The sequence below is a fragment of the Cyprinus carpio genome, chromosome B11 (genome assembly GCF_018340385.1).
Source record: "Cyprinus carpio isolate SPL01 chromosome B11, ASM1834038v1, whole genome shotgun sequence".
In the NCBI taxonomy this organism is placed as follows: Eukaryota; Metazoa; Chordata; class Actinopteri; order Cypriniformes; family Cyprinidae; genus Cyprinus; species Cyprinus carpio.
Window position 1 is genome coordinate 1,264,403 of NC_056607.1, and position 17,479 is coordinate 1,281,881.

At 38.5% G+C, this 17,479-nt stretch overlaps 1 protein-coding gene across 1 annotated transcript in view; it reads left to right on the forward strand.

Moving 5' to 3' along the window:
* The window catches only part of poc1a (POC1 centriolar protein A), an 86,462-nt gene extending 72,929 nt beyond the window's left edge, over positions 1 to 13,533 (forward strand). Inside the window, exons 10-11 of the mRNA XM_042733519.1 lie at positions 2,543 to 2,686; positions 12,911 to 13,533. Coding sequence (XP_042589453.1) covers positions 2,543 to 2,686; positions 12,911 to 13,003 — 237 coding nt within the window. The 3' untranslated portion in view covers positions 13,004 to 13,533. The remainder of the gene's footprint in view (positions 1 to 2,542; positions 2,687 to 12,910) is intronic.
* The last annotated feature ends 3,946 nt before the right edge of the window (positions 13,534 to 17,479 follow it).

Here is a 17,479-nt window from a genome sequence, read left to right on the forward strand (position 1 = left end):
AGATGTGGAAACCACTCATTGCATCACACCATCTCTGCATTATTTGTAAAATAGGGGCTTTATGGAGTGTGTGTATACATGGTTATAAGTATAACAGTTCATATTTCATTAATTTAGGGAAATGAACAAGTGTCTCAGCCCTCAAAGGACTATTTGGTCAACCAGCTTATTCCTGCTTAAAAAGCTAAATGTTATTGATAGTGTAAAAAACATCAACTTTGAAGCACATGCTGATTTATGGACTAGCATTACTCAACATTACTTACTACCTTCCAGCAACACTACATTCAATAAAGGTATAATAGTAAAAAACAAAATAATTCATTTAAATGGAACCGGAATCTGAAAATTTCTAACAATACCCAACCCTACTTATGAAGATCCGTATACTGTAATATATGTTGAATTTTGACATTGCCAACCTTTAAATTAAGTTGACAGTAAGTAATAAACAGTACTGAGCATTAAGTAGTTGAGTATTGTGCAGTTTTCCTTACCACTATTTTTTTTATAGTTGTTTAATGATTTTAATGGAATTTGAACCATTAGGTGGAACTGGAACCGGAAAATTCCTAACGATTCCCAACCCTACCCACAGCTGTGTTCACATCGAGCCGTTTCAGTGCATGCCTCTTTAAATGCTAATGAGCTCTGCTGACCCCGCCCCTCTCTGCCGTGGGGTGATGGCCATTCTCTGAGAGACTGTTTACTTTTGCCGCAGAGCTTGGTAACTAGCACATTATTAAGAAAGGCGATTTGCAATGTTTAATTAAAATTCTCATACTCACTTATTCTGTAGGTGAGGCTGGATCACGAATGATTTGTGCAAACATAGACACATTTATGTAGATCGGGGGCACATTCCTTTCAGACTGTATACACAGTATACACACTGCCAACACACATTTATGTTCAAACAATATGTAAAAGTGAATTTTGCATCCAATGACCCCTTTAAGTAATCTTTTTTTGACAAACAGATAAGGAGATTCTCTTCTCCTCTGGTTGGAGCTATCCATATATATATAAATAAATATGCATTGTCAAGATGGCCACTAAGTAAACTAAACGTTGAAGTCGGCATGAAATGAAAGCTACCCTTGTCTGTTTTCTAAATATTATCTTTGAGTGAATGGTCAGTCTTCTCTCTGTGACGTGTGCAGGATTTCTTCAGTCATTTAGTGCTCTTTAACTCCGCCCCTGCAGAGCTGACGCTCATCTGCATACACGTTTGAGCCACGCCCACATACAGTCATCCAATCAACAACTGAAACATCAAACAGCCACTCTAGATTTTTTCCTTCAATAGGGCCTTATGAAATGTTTTATTTTTTTCTCAAATTCCATTTAATTTTTTTTCCAAAATCTGTTTTTTGTTTTAAATTTTCTGTCTTCCATTTTTTTTTTTTTTGTTTCAGTTTTTCTGTACTCTTTTTTTAAATAGTAAAATTACATTTTATTAATTAAAAAGCATGTCTAATTAAATTTAAGTCATGAACCTTATAAAATTAAACAATTTATTCAAAGTTTAACAAAAATTGCATGTTTACAGCCCTCTGTAATGTTTTTTTCTCACCTTCTGTTTTGTTACCAAATTCTGTTTAAGCATGTTTAATTTTAATGCGTAAAATAACTTAGTTTATTAAAATGTAAAAATTTCTTTCAATAGCCCTATGAATTTTCCCCCCTCAGAAATTTTGTGTTTTATATTTAAATTTAACCAGTCATCACATGAAGGCATATAACATTTAATTTATCCTTTAATAAAATGAAAATTAAACTTTATTTCTTGGCAAATAAATGGGATTTACTATTAAAATTAAAACATGAACAAAATATTGTGTGATTATTCCTTATAAAAATAAAGTTTTAATATTTTTTGTAATAGTAGTAGGTTTACGTACATTCTGCTGAACAATAGTAGCCTAATATATTTCTGCCACATTAATGTCTTCAAGTTATACCGAACTTTTATTATGACAGGTTGCCGTGAATATCTTTACAGTTCTGTGTGTGTATATGATATAGTTTTACTCAAATGAAATGGAAAAGTGCTAATGAAGTGACTCTTAGCAGTTCTGGAGATGTTATTCATGTATTTATGTCCTCATTTAGTGAGACGCTAAAATCACCGACTCTTCAGTATGTGTGTAATACACTAAACCGTGCATCTGTGCCATTCATTCACACAGAGACACGCAGAACACAGGATTAATATTTAAATAGCCTTTTTGCAGCTTAATATTTACAAATACCAGTCCATATTGTGATTTCATCTAAGTGTAATGACCTACTTTTGATTAATTCATCCAAACTTTGACAAATTCCGTGACATTACTCGTTATTCAGTAAATTCCATGTTTATGACTGGATTCCGTGATTCCATCCACATTTTCTGCATTGCAGAAATCATAGGGCTCTACTTCGATAACCTGTTACACTCAGACACACATCACAATACAGAGTTTGCCTGGCATAACACCCTTTCTGTCGGGTGTTGGTAGGCCTCAGAGACGCTCACAGTTTCCCATCGCTCCCGCAGGAGTCCGGAGCCGCCGGTGTGTCCTCACAGAAGAGCAGCAGCACCGCTCCGGTCAGCCCTGGAGCCGGTCAGCCGGACAGCGTTCCCGCTGCGCTCGCCAGCACCCTCCAGCACATCGTAGGACAGCTGGATGTGCTCACACAGGTAACACATCCTTACATGCACACTAGTGCTGTCAATCCATTCAATAAAATAAGTAATCACATTTTTTTACACATCGCGCAGGAAACACATCCTTACATGCACACACATCCTCTGTTCCTACGTTCACACTGTCCGCCTCAATTCAGATTTTTTCTCAGATCTTATTTTTTTGGACAGCTGTTCACATTGTTGTTTTAAATGTGGCCAGTATTAGATTTACAGTGTGAACAGATCATGGTTCTGAACTGAACTGTATGCGCAAAAGAACGATACATACAGGGGCTACATTTACACCGCAGGCCAACGTGGCCCAAATCTGATTTTTTTTTTTTGCTCAAGAGTCACATTTTTTGGTCAGAATTGAAAAGATCAGATCACGTGGTGTTTGTGCTGTACACACTCTCATGACAAAACAGATCTGAGTCACATGTGAGCAAAAAACATCAGATTTGGGCGACACAATGTAGCCTAAGCAGATTGATGGTTCAATTAGACTGAAAATACCATGTAAATGGATCTGAATAAAAATTTGGATCAGATTGATGGGCGTGGTGTATACTAGAAATAATGCCATCAGTAGGAAAAGATAAGGATGTAATCCTCATACAAAGTAATAATACAAAGGCAAGATGTCTTTCTGCTGACCTCTTCACTAGCCACACATAAAAACAAATACACTGCATATGAGCCGGCTCTGTTAATCAACTGCTGAATCATTTTAAAGAGTTCTCCACTGTATCCGACAGAGCCAGATTTAACAAGTCATGGCTATCAATGACTTACTGAATTACCATCGGACTCACTCATGTGAACTTTGAGATTTATAGCAGTTTAGTTACTGACTGTTTGCTCATATAACAGTCTATGTAATAGGAAAAATGGTAACACTTTAGTAAAGGGACTAGGGCTGTCGGTCGATTAAAATATTCAATCTAATGAATTACATGGCGCTGCGAATTAAAACTAAATTCGGCTGTGAAAATACCCCCAAAAGATAATTTAAAGCTGTTATAGTGTTAAATGTTTAGACTACAATGGCCTAACATAAAGTGTGGAACATAAAGATGATTTGAGAAACATCTCAGTATTGTTTGTTCATGAAATGAAAGTCTCTAGTGACCAAAACAGCTTAGTTACCAACAGTTTTCAAAATACCTTCTTTTATGTTGTGCAAAATAAAGCAAGTCATTCAGGATTGAAACAACATGATGGTGAGTAAAGATTGAATTTATACCCCTCTAATGTTTTTTCTTATTATTATTTATTTTTATAAATGAAATGACACTCTAAAGAAGAAACTAAAGCTGCAGCAGGTGGCAGTAAATGTCTTTGAGTCGATTCGTTCAAACGACTGATTCATTCAGGAACTCAGTAAACGACTCTCTCTTTGAATCATTGATTCACACGATTCGCTCAAAACCACAGATTCATTCAGAAACTAAACACCGCTGTGTTGCTCACAGACGCACAACAATTCTGCTGTGGCTTTATACATAATATCTTCGCTGGCAAAACTGAATAAAAACATACAATATTGTGTTTAAAAACAGCACAATATTAACTTCGCTGAAATCACTTATCATATGATATAAGTATGTGAAAAAAAATAATACAAGGGCATTTTTCCCCCAATATCTTGAATTTTTGGACATAACTGCATTTATGGAGTTTTTGCCCTGCATCAAATTTGTCAAAAGTCAACTAATAAGATGATGTACAGATCTCAGGGTGGGGCATTAATTGCGTTAAAATATTTTAATTGCGTTATTAAGTTAACCTGATAAACTGGCAGCCCTAATAGGGACCAATTCTCACTATTAACTAATTGCTTATTAGCATGCCTATTAATAACATAATTAGCTGTTTATTAGTGCTTATAAAGCACATATTCTACATCCCTAATCCTACCCAATACCTAAACTTAACTACCTTACTAATAAGCAGCAAATTATTAGGAGTCTATTAAATAAAAATAAATAATTAAAAGATACATTCACATACCTAAATATATATATATATATATATATATGATAAAAAAAAAACATTTACTTACATGTAATACAGCTTGTGCACATCAGGATTCCCATCATACTGTATATACGTGTTTATTTCATATCTGCTTTTATCAGTGATTATATGTTTGGGATCAGATCAGTCCCTGCCGTTAAGAGCATGTGTAGAGTAATTGTCTCTGATGATTTCTAATTACACATGTATGAAGGAGCTTTTAATGAAGGTAAGTCAAGTGTGAAAGTACAGCTGAAAGCATGAAACCTGTTTATCTGTTCCCGGCAGAAAAACACACAACATTGACAATAATGTGTCTAAAATGTAACATGATATTAACTTGTTGTATAAAATCAATGGACAGCTCTGGACAGGCCGCTGCGTAAGATGCCTTAATCATTATTTTTCCCTTAATTAATTGCACCCAATAAACACATTAACTGGATAGCCCTACCACAAAAATCTACAAATGGTGCGTTATTTACTTTGAGGAGTCTCGTTTAAACACATTTTAATGGCTTAATGAGGAAGGTGAATAGATCCTGACCTGGAGGTCTGTTGACTGTCTGATGTTATCATTTTACATATCATTAGTCGTTTTCTGACTCATCTTTGGCTGGGAACGTGAAGGCTAATGTTTCTGAGCTGCTCCGCTCAGCAGTTTCACCTGACCTGCCCCTATTCTGTGTGATAGTGGAGAGGAAAGCACTTCATGCTGCAGTTATTAGGCAGCAACAGCTGGTTTCCATTGCAGAAGAACACCACCTTCTTTCCTAATGCTGTTCCTCTGGCATGTGGAAAACGCTTGGGCCTCAAAGGGGGCTTCTCATCATCTGGGAGTGTTTATCCATATTCCAGATTCACATTCTCCACGCAGGGAATGCTAACTTTCACCTTCATGCAAATACCGGCGTCTGCCTTGGTCTGCAGCTTCACTAAAGCTGGTGAAACTTAGCCAGGCCTTGATTCATCATCATCCAGTTAAGTTAGATCTCTTCCAAGCAACCTCAACTAGAGGAAGTTAACAGCATTGTCTGCTGTATAACTTGGTATATATGTGTACACTACCATTGAAACGTTTGTCAGCGTTTGCTCAGGGTGCATTTATTTGATCAGAAATACAATAAAAACAGAAATCTTGTGAAATATTAATGCAATTTAAAACAGCTGTTTTCTATGTGAATCTCTGTTAAACTGTAATTTCTGTGATGTGCAGCTGTATTTTCAGCATCATTACTCCAGTCTTCAGTGTCACATGATCTTCAGAAATCATTCTAATATGATGATTTGAATGCTGAGATGAAACATTTCTGATTATTATCAATGTTGAAAACAGTTGTGCTGCCCAAGATTTTTGTGGAAACTATTATACATTTTATTTTCAATATTAATTGCATTAAAAAAGATCAGCGTTTATTTAAAATCGAAACCTTTTAAACATTTTAAAAGGCTTTCCACAAACTTTTGAATGGTAGTGTGTATATAAATCAGTGCACGTTATTCTCAAGACAGTTTTTAATCAAATACTTTACTCTGAAATGACTTTTCCTGTTTGTCTGACACTACACAGGCCAGTGTGTCTGTTCTAAAAACTACAACGTAAAATGTGACTTTTGAATCTTTGCACAGAATTATTTAACTAACATTATAAGTGGATGATAAAAAGATAATAAATGGTTGATAGGACCCTGACCCTGATTGTTTAAATGCAAAATCATGTCATTTTGACCCTGCAGTCCAGCATCCGATGTTTCCATAAAATGCACATCCAGATGACATTCAATATCTTCCTGGCCATCATTTGATCATAATGTTAATTCTAAAGAGATATAAATCTCGGGAGTGCACTGGATAATGTGGCACATCTGAGGCACACGGCAAGTGCTGTCTAGAAGAAAACGCTGGATCCAGTTGCTGGAAGACCCAATGAATAATTCACTTCTGAGCCTGAAACGTGAGAATGTGCTAAGATACACACTTTCACACACTCCCTCAATCAGCCGTGTACACACTGCGAATTGCAGATGTTAGTAACATTCAGTGTATTACAGCCCAAACATCATTACTATCACTCAGCGGGTATGTTTGGTGTAGTTTAATCTCCACATCTCCTTTTAGAATTAAAAAACCACAGCTGGGATATGTGGACAATTGAGAAACAAAAATAGAGCTGGATCAAACCTGGAGTGGGTTTAATGAGCATATAATGTGGGTTTACAGGGCACATGAAAAAGGCATTTGCTGTTTTTCTCTGTTTCTGCTAACATGAAACTTGAATTTTCTGTAACTGAATTCTGGGATTGCAGACTGTGGTAGATAACCTTGTATGTAAAATTATATACAATTAAACTTTTTAAAAATTGTCTATATTATGTGCATTTCAAAAAACTGAATAAAAAACAAAAACTGGTTTACACAAGGGTTATAGAGCCTGTTTATATTTGTAGATCTGTGATGAAGCAGCAGGGAATTTCTGTGTAGCAGATGCCTTCAGCCCTGTTAGGACAAATACAGTAAGATATTATCCTATTCAACAAGACTGTCAACCAAAAAAGGAATGAATTCAAAGCTCTCACACAGAGTAACAGCATCATTTTCAACACGGCTCCTGTAAACAGCATGTGTCTCGTGTAGTGTATTATCATCACGATTTTACCTGCACTTACTCCAGTGACCTTCACCAGAGTATACTGCTACCCAGAGTTTTCAGAGGAGCCGATAGGCTCTTGCTCATATTGATCGGAAAAGCACACTTGCAGAGGAAGGAAATGCAAAACCCATTCCCTCTAGCATGAAATGCCAGCAGATGTTATCAAGCTTTGCCTCCCAGGCCTCAGGGGGCGGCTCAGGAAGCCTGTTTACTGAGCATCAGCCCGTCTCGCCCACGTTCTGAAGCGCATGCACTCTGGGGGTTATCCTTGGGTTGCGCTCACCCGGAGCCCAACATCAAGCACGTCCTTGTAGGAGGAGTGCTGTGCTCAAACACGGATAGAGGGAAGACACTGAACACGAGAGCGCTGTGGAAGAATGATTAGAAATAACTCTCCAGCCGTAATTAGCATCCCAGGGATTTGCCTCGTACTGATTCAGACTGTATAAAAACAGGCCAAAGGCTTCAATCTGCAGTCAGATCTTTCACCGGATGACAGCTTCTCAGAAATGTAGCAGAATTAAAATTCAGTAGCTCGATTGTATAAAACAAACAAGAATTTGGGGTTTGTGTTTCTGTTGCGTTACCTTGTTTGTCCCAAACCCGTCATTCTGTGGTTCAGAGTGCTCTTGAAGATCCAAAACCTGGTTTGAAACGTCTCTATATATTCTTGAATGAAATCACTATGGTGCTGGTTTCACCAGGACCTCTTATGTGGACGTGTCTTCATCTGCCTCTCAAGCTGTATAAGATTTCCCATAGATGTGTTTCCATTTTGCAACATTCCGATGCAATTGTTTATTTCCCGTTTTGTATTTCAAAGGTACTTGAGCGATGCTCTGCCATTACCATCTTAAATGCAGTGTGGGGGATCTGCTGATGGTCTGTTTGAGTAATAGCTTCTTCTGTGCCTCTCTGTTCTCCAGAGCTCTTGATGTGGTTGACTGATTCACCTTCATTCTCTGCGGCTCAACTCTGCAACTCCTTCAAAGTGATCACTGGCCTCTCTGTAGTTTCACTAACAAGTGCTCCTTTGTTTGTGCAGAGAGTTTCAGTGGTTGGTCTTTTCTAGGCAGTTTCTGGTTGGTTTGGCTTCCACTTCCGTACGATTAAACCAACATTGCCCACTAGGACACCCAAACCCTTGAATTTCTTTTGTACCACCACTTTGATTGTAATTCTCATTTCAGTCTTCTTTTTCACAGCTGTCCTTTCAGGCAGGTTCACTAAAATGGCACTCATCTTGGCACTGTGGATGCCAAGTCTGTGCATGAGTTGTCTGCCCTGATCGAGTGGTCAGCAGATTGATGTTGTTGCTAAATGTAAATGTCTTGGAGCAACCCTTTGTACTGTCGTGAAGCAGACGGTCAAAACATAAGCTGTCAGTGCAGAGATCCAGTCTGCCTCAGGAAGCGCTGTCAACACAATGTGTTTGTCTGGAGCTTCACAAAGTCGTGTCCGTGGTCGTGAGATCAGCATGCACAGTGTTGAGTGTTGGCTGGAATAGTGTAAAGCTCACTGCTGTTGCTCTCTGAAGCTGTGCGAACACGTTTTTTAGAGTGATGAATCACACTTCACCATCTGGCAGTCTGACGGACAAATCTGGTTTTGGAGGGTGCCAAGAACACTACCTGCCCAAAAGCATCGTGCCAATGATTAGCCCAGAATAATAATGGAATGAGACTGTTTTTCATAGCATTCTAGACATTTACAAATTCTGTGCTTTGTAAATGTGTGGCGACAGTTTGAGCACGGCCCTTTCCTGGTTCATTACGGCAGTGCTCCCAGGCATAACAGGAAGCTCACATAGAAATGGTTTGTCAAGGTGGGTGTGGAAGAACTTCATTTGGCTCAATTCCATCAAACACTGTGACCTACGGATAGTTATCAGTTTCCAGTGTGTTATTAAAAATTATTCTGAGAGAGCAGAAGATGGCACAAATGTCAAAGTAATGCCACTGATTAAGAAAGATGTGCTACTTGAGCATGTGGCCACATTGATCTTGATGTGTTTTGTTAACTTTTTGTTTTAGGCGTTTAAGGCAGATGAGCTTAGAGATGCTACTTTTAAGGGTTAATTTTAGGCTACACTTAGACTTTACATGTCCCTAAGAAACACTCCTGAGTAGCCACATTTCCAACATTGAGCCAAAAGCGAGCATACCGGTGGGTGCCAGAACCAGGCATCTCCACTGTGACTTCAGGGGCTTTATCATGCCTCGTTGGGGCTTCCTTGGGGCCAACAGCCAGGGGGGTGTCTTACATGTGATGCTAAAAGGTTGCATGTGTTACCCATTGCTATAATGAATCCACATTTTGCTTATGAAAAACCTGATATATTAAAAACAAGCTAATATGATTATAATTTTGTATTTATTTGCTTTCATATTTCTTTTGTCTCTTCTATATGCCTTTGTTGATACCAAACTCCTGCATCTGCATATTTAATAAATTACATCATAACTCCGGTTGTCTGTCCGTGAGCTCCCTCTGCCGCTCTGGCTGAAAGGATAACAGTATAGTGCGATAGGAAAGATGTGTATATGCCTATGGACCTAAAAGTCCTAATGGAGTTATGTGCATTCCTGTTTGTTCTCTTTTTATGGGAAAATGATAAATATCAGTTTGATTAAGCATGTTTGATGTGCACTTCTGACACAAATTAACAGATTAATGTCACTAAGGTTTTATCATTAGTCTGATATCAATGCTAGAGCGTTTGGTCTTCATCTACTCATCTTGCCCTCACTGGTGTGTTGGTGGAGTTGTGTGAGGTTGACCTATAGAGGCATGTTATGGACAGGTTTTAGAGTAGCACTCTGAGTCAGACAGTGAAACGAAGCTTTATTCTTGACCTCAAGGCTCAAGGTCCTAGGCTGTTTGCACTGTCTGACCTGCTATTATCCATGTCTTACACTGGCCTGATAGAGGAAAAGGGGCTATTTTTTAACAATTTTTTTCAGTAAGACCTAGAGTTTATTTTTGGGGGAGAAAAAATATTTTAGAATATCAAGGTTCTAGCATTAATATTAAGGTCTGGATGGCATTAAATTAAAATCAGTTGTGACAAATGGTCTCTGTAATGTAATATCCTCTAAAGAGCTGCCAGCTTTCTATCTTGGACTGAGTGTAAGGAAAGCAACGCATGAGCGGTAGTTGCTCATCTCTCCCGGGGAGCTTGTTTCGAGGACACGCTCTCTCTCAGTGCTCCTACCGCACATGTGCTGTTGTGAATGGCCCAGCCCCAGACTACATTGAGGTCAGTGTGTTCCTCTCCATGAGCCCACTACACCATGCTGACCCTGGCACGAGACACCCTGCCTCCATTCCTCACCTCTTCTCCAGCCGCGCTCAGAGAAGGCCGCTTTCTTGAGGGGTCCGTCTGTGCTTCCGCCCCACATAGAGGATGTGGTGTTCGGTTTCTGCCTCATGCCATGAACGAGGGGGCTCTTATTCCGCCCGCATAATCAGCGGGTTTGTCTACGAGGAGAACGGCACATCTGTTTGGGGCCGGCCAAAATAGATGCCATTCATGCATTCTTGTGACGATGGATTATGACTTCCTCCCACGCTTGAATCTGAATGTCTTTCCCTCCCTCACTTTTTCTCCGTCCTTTATTTTGCTTTCTTATGGTTATTCACTCTGTTCTTTTTACATTCTGTCATAATACATCGGAGTAGCTCAGTACTGATCTGCTTTGAACTTTAGCTTCTCACACTATCATGGACACATCATGCATTTTTTAATTGCATACATTTTTAGGGCTTCTTGCCCTTTAAGACAATGTAAATAACCCATTGTTGTGATTTGCTGTCATCTTATCGAGGCATATTTGATTCCTCATCACAGCCTGTTTAAAACATTAGAGTTTGTTTGCTTGTTTGACAGTAAGAGTTTATTGTACTATGAAAACATACTATACAGTATGCTTTAGAACTCAAACACTCCTCCTCATTTATTGAATCCAGCTGCAAAAACGACTCGCTCTGTGCTTCCCCAAGTTATGATGTCACACTGCAGAATGTGTCAGCACAAGACCACCTCCACAGCAACACATCAACGACTTTGCTTGTCCTTTACACTTTTTCCCAAACTGGCGCACAGTACAGGCCAGAGCAGGATGGATCGTAAACACTCTTACTGTAACAACACTTTTTAACGAAAGGCCTGTTCATGGGATGATATATTTGTTTTGCATACTTCAGCATGGATTGTTCATGAAACATAACATATGTAAAGAAAATTAGTGTTCCGGCAGTGTTTCAGTCAGATGTTCAGTGTGTTAAATTACCATCTAATGGTGTTTTTGATAATAATTGAATATAACAGTAAATAAAAAAAAGTATGCCCCTTTAAATAAGGTAAAATGCAGTACTGCATTCAAGCAGGCTTGGGTAACCCTTGATGTACTCTTCACTTGACTTTACAGACATTCTTTCTCCTCTCATTCAAACTTTTGAATGATATGTTTTCCACCAGGAATCATCTTTCCTTTCACAAAACATCCTGCTGGGCAACAATCAATCAGGATTTAAGCGTTCACTCACAACTGAGACTTTCTTGCTTTCAGTCACTGAACCCCCTTGGCTTGTCAAAGCTGATTCCAAAACATCAGTTCTCATTCTGCTAGATCTATCTGCCTTCGTTTACCATCAGATCCTTCTGTCCAACTTCTTTTCACCACTGGGCATCACAGGAACTCCACTCCAACTCCAAAGCACATCATCTGGTCAGGGGGGTTCATCAAGGATCTGTTCTAGGACCCCACCTCTTCTCCATATACACTACATCACTGGGACCCATCATACCGGCACATGATTTCTCCTACCACTGCTATGATGATGACACAAAACTTTATCTTTATTTTCAGCCAGATGATCCCACAGTAGCTCTCAGACTGACTGGCTGACATCTTGGCATACATGAAACCTGTCATCACCTGCAACTCTATCTTGCGGAGACAGACCTTTAGCCTTCCAAGCATCTCCAATTGTACCGCACAATTTCACCATCCAGCTAGAATCTTCAACAATAATCCCAACAGCTGGGAATCATGGGCTAATCTATGCTGACCAGCATACAAATTTGCGCTGCACAACATTAGGAATATCCTTCCTAACTGAACAGACCACCCAACTCCTCTTCCAAGACCTGGTTATTTCTAGACTGGACTACTGCAATGCTCTTCCAGCACAAAGATGGCACCACAGAAACCGAAGAGAGGCACAGAATCGCTTTCCAGAACTTTCTCATTCATTGTTTCTTGCTGGTGGAATGATCTTCCTAACACTATCCCGACAGCTAAATCCTGCGCAATTTTCAAGATACTGCTAAAATGCATCTCATTCGTATGATCATTCGTGACCAGTTGTATGATCTCTTATGCCACACTGAGGGTTAGGTCATGCCTTTTTCTAAAAAAAACTATTGTTTTCATACACAACAAATTTTATAGGTTCATACACCATCTCAGAGTTACTTTTTTTTTTTTTTTTTTTTTAAACGAGTTCAGGTTGGAAGTGTCACTTTCAGTCAGTCTCATGACTGTTCTGTTCTTGTTTTGTAGACAGTGGCCATTCTGGAGCAGCGACTGACTCTGACTGAGGATAAACTGAAGGAGTGTATGGAGATGCAGCGTCAGTCCGTGTCTGAGAACTGATGCAACCATCTACTGGAGCTACAGCTACCTCACTGTCACCTCCTCAAACAGTTTACAGCTCACAAACCACCGTTAAAACTTCATTCTTGTACCAAAATGTTTGTTAAAGAGCCACTGTGATAAGAGTGAACTGGATTACAGAGAGTCTGTATTATTTGGTGGCAGATGTTTGTGTGTTGTTTTGCAGTAACAGCAGTGTGAGGATGGAGGACTGTGCTGAGTGTGGACGTGCTGCAAGCCGTAGCATCAGCTCTACTGTAATCCATCCTTAAACCACAAACTGAAACTCATCCTTGGCTAAAATCTGATAACGTGAAGCCTTTTTTTTTGACCTTGCTAGATAAGTTGTATGCATTTGTCCAGTTTTACATTAAACTTGTCAATTTTTTAATTCACACTTGCTGTTTTGAGTTATACTGTTTCGTCTTCTATGTAACTCAATGCTTCTTCTTTCAAATGAAGCTTTTACACTTTTTACAGTTTTGATGTGTTTCACTTGTTGTCCATGCCAATAAAATGTGTTTGTTTAACTTCGTGTGCTTACTGTTGTTCTTTCTGTATATTACTGTAATTTGGGAAACTGAAAGTGGACCTGAATATTGATTAGCAATACTCTAAGTTGTGCTGTAAGAAAAGTGATGAGGTTAAAGAGCTCGAGTCGTATAGTGAATAGTGTCAGCTGGAGAGTGATAGACATGACACAGTGGATTTACTGATTTTAGAAAACAGGAATAAAGGCTATTAGAATGCACAATATAGTATCATACTTTAAGTTTTTAATTACATTGAATCATGTCAATACTGTGACACTGTGTTAAAAAAATTCTACAACAAGTTAGCAATGTGTTATGATAGAAACATTTAATGACATTAAAATACAGGTTAAGAGCACGTTTAAACATGCTAGCAAAGTTAGAACATGCTAACAACATACTAAAATGTTAGAAACATGTTAGCAACACCTTAAAACATGTTAACTACATTTCATTGACTGATTAAAACCTTCACACTTCAAGTTTTATTTGAAGTTATTAAAAATTTTCAGGCAAGCCAATATCAAAGTTTGTATTCAAACTGTACTCATCTGGTTATTTTTGCTGTTGAAGATGCAGGTGGCTGTAGAGTTCAAGCCAAGTCTGTTTTACTGTAGTTTTTCTTAAACGTATATTGCACATAAACCTGTCCACACGTCTGTAGGTCACCGCTGAGCATCATGTTGTTTCCAGGTGAAAGAGTTCACTCTAGTTCAGGTGAGTGGCAGACAAGCCCACTGAAGAGTGCGTTATGCAATCAGGCTAATGAAGGGCCTTTAATTACAGTCGGCAGTTACTCGTGCCCGTTCAGTTGTGTGTGTTTGGTGAGAGAAGAGAAGTTGATTGTTACTCTGCCTCATGCTGCACATGTGTGGCCCGTGGGCCGGGGAAGAATTAGTCAGCCTCATTTTTCTCCCTCTCTTTGGCTCTTTATGGAGATCACATCTGGATGTGTTTTCCCCCTGATCTGCTGTGCACCGTCGCCGTCAGAGGAGCGTCGTTCTCTGAGGACATGGAGGGTCATTCTGTGATTTAAAAGTAGATTCCAAACTCTGCTGAGGAAGCAGACTTTAACCCTGTTTAATATGACCCACGCTCAGTTTTCAAACTGCTCGAAATACTGATCAAATGATTTACTTCTTTTTGAAATTTTGTAAATGTATCTCATTTAAATCATGCAAGTTTTGACAAACATTTGTGCTTTTGTAGAGACTGTACAAAAACTAAAAAAAAAAAAACTTCTGTGTTGTGGGATAAATTGACCCCCAATGGTTTTTGCATGCAATTTGCCAAAAATCAGCACTTTGAAAAACACTATAGAGTCCAAAAAAAAACATTTGTTTTAACTTGCCAAACACTGAAATATGATATACATGAGAAAATTTATTTTATTTCATTTTAACTTTAAGGCCAAAAATATACTCAAAATGGAGACTGGTCTTACGAATCATCCGAGGAAAGTTCACTGTTTCTGTATCTAGTTTATAGCAAGTTTTAACGATCTGTCAAAGGATGTTTTTGGTTGTTAGGATCTGAATGACTAGTCTGTTGCAGCACTGAAAAGAAGTGTGGGTTTGACAAAAAGACATAAAGCAGAGGAAGTACAAATAGCAGTAAATACTACTAACACCAAGTACAAATAATGTTAGATAAAATGTATACTTGCACCTCAGTGTGTAAATAGTCACTGAAGTAGTCATGTAAAAAAGGCATGTGTGCAGCTTGTTTTGAACAAAGTAATATGCGTGTCAAAAGGACCCCTTACACAATAGATGAAACTGATGCAAATTATTACATTTCTCAGATATTTTATAATTTTTAGTCTCTGGCAAGCCACAGTATTTTTTGTTTTTTCACTTTTGGCACATTGCATGGAAACTAATATGAGTCAATTTGACCCACAACAGAACCACATAATAATCAACCAACCACATAATAAACAATAATGTCAGAATATAACAGTGTCTTCAGAAAGCTAACAGGGTTGATAGTTTTAAAGTTCGTATTTTAGCCGAAAACAGTAGTTTGAAGTTAAAAACATATTAAAACTGGATTAGTTTCAGCTTTTGTCTTCTCCAGATGTTAACTGATGGACTGGAGTGCTGTGGATTACTTGTGGATTATTGTGATGTTTTTATCAGCTGTTTGGACTCTCATTCTGACGGCACCCATTCACTGCAGAGCATCCATTGCTGAGACACTGATGCAGTGCTACATTTCTACAAACCTGATGAAGAAACACACTCATTCTGTTCTTGCATCACCTGAGGGGGAGTAAATATTCCGCACATTACTCAGAACTATTCCTTTACCAGTTTATAAAAAAAATAAAAAACGAGAATGGCAGGACATTCGATGGTCAGAGGCGGATCTCAATGTGAGTTTGCAGTGGACTATAAGAAAGGGGTGGGGTTTACGCAGACTGAATGATTGACAGCCGTGATTTCTGCTGTAGATATCTTGATGATGTCTCTATGTTCAGTGGTGAATGGAAAGCAGCACGAGCGATGTGGTTTTGTCTTCTGGCAGACTGAATGTTCAGTTCTGTGTGCCGTATGACACAGACGTCTATTTTAAGAAGCGTTTAACTGTTGGCCGGTAGGTGTTTATCAGAGAGCAGCAGCAGCGGTGTCCCTCCTGACCGCTAGCGCTGCTCGAGCCCTGCTTCCTCTCCCTCCACGAGGATCAGCTCAATGTTTGTCTGGGAATCCAGGCCTTGCCTTCCCCCTGAGCACCACACAAAGCGGCCCACGCATGAGCTGCAGAATGATGTTTCCACTCGCTTCTGCTGTGCCTCTTCCAGCTTCAGCCCACAAAAACAAAGAAAAACAGCCTTCTAATGATTCTGCAGACTAAACCGGGCTCATATGAAGAGGTTTTACGGAAGAATTAACCCACAACAGTTTTATTTTCCAAACCTGCTGGTTAGTTAAATATATATTATGCCATATTTACAGTGTTTAGCAGTTACTCACATTTACAGCTTCACAATCATCAGTCATTTTCCTTGTTTTCTTACTGAATTTTTGGTTTGTTTGTTAACTATAAGTTTGTACTGGAATCTTGCTACTTTAGAATTATTGTTTCTCTCCTTTCACAAACAGACCTGCAGATTTGTTTCTGATTGCTTTTCACAAACAGAGACATTTTGAATAATGTGCCGGTCGCTCTTTTCAATTCAGTGACAATGAATGAGGACTGAAGTCATGTGATGGTTTGTGTGAAGAACAGACTGAAATGAAAGTGGTTGTTCACTGAAGGTCTTCCTCTCCCTGATTTTCTGAGTTGAATCAAGCGATTTGTTGAAAAGTTCGAGATTAATTCACAGGTAAGACATCGCTATACTTCTGTCACAAACATAAAAGATAGATTATTGATGAAGGAACGACTTAAATTCCAGTCTGTTCCTCATGCAATTAATTGTATCATTTAGGAAGTGTTATTTTAGTGTCATTGACACTATTATAGTCTTTATTAATAGTTTAAATTAGTTTTTATTTTTAAATTTTACATTTACAGTTTGTTTATATATATATATATATATATATATATATATATATATATATATATATATAAACAAAAGTGACAAAAACAAAAACTTTTTTTTAACTCATTCAGTTTTATAGAATGGGAAAAAGTGACAGGCGCATTATTCAAAGCCTCTTTTGTGTTGCACAGAAGTTAGTCATACAGGTTTGCAATGATGAATTCATTCAATGTAAATCACATTTTGAAGTGACAGCATGACTGATCAGGTGAAGAGTTCTTCAATCACACCTTGTGCTCACACATTAGTTTGTTTTCTGGAATAATGCTGCTGAAAACTCAGCTTCACATCACAGAAAAAAATAACATTTTAAAATCCATTCACATAGAAAACGGCTATTTTCAGTTGTAGTGTTCCCCAATATTACTGTTTTATCAAACAAATGCAGCCCAGAGC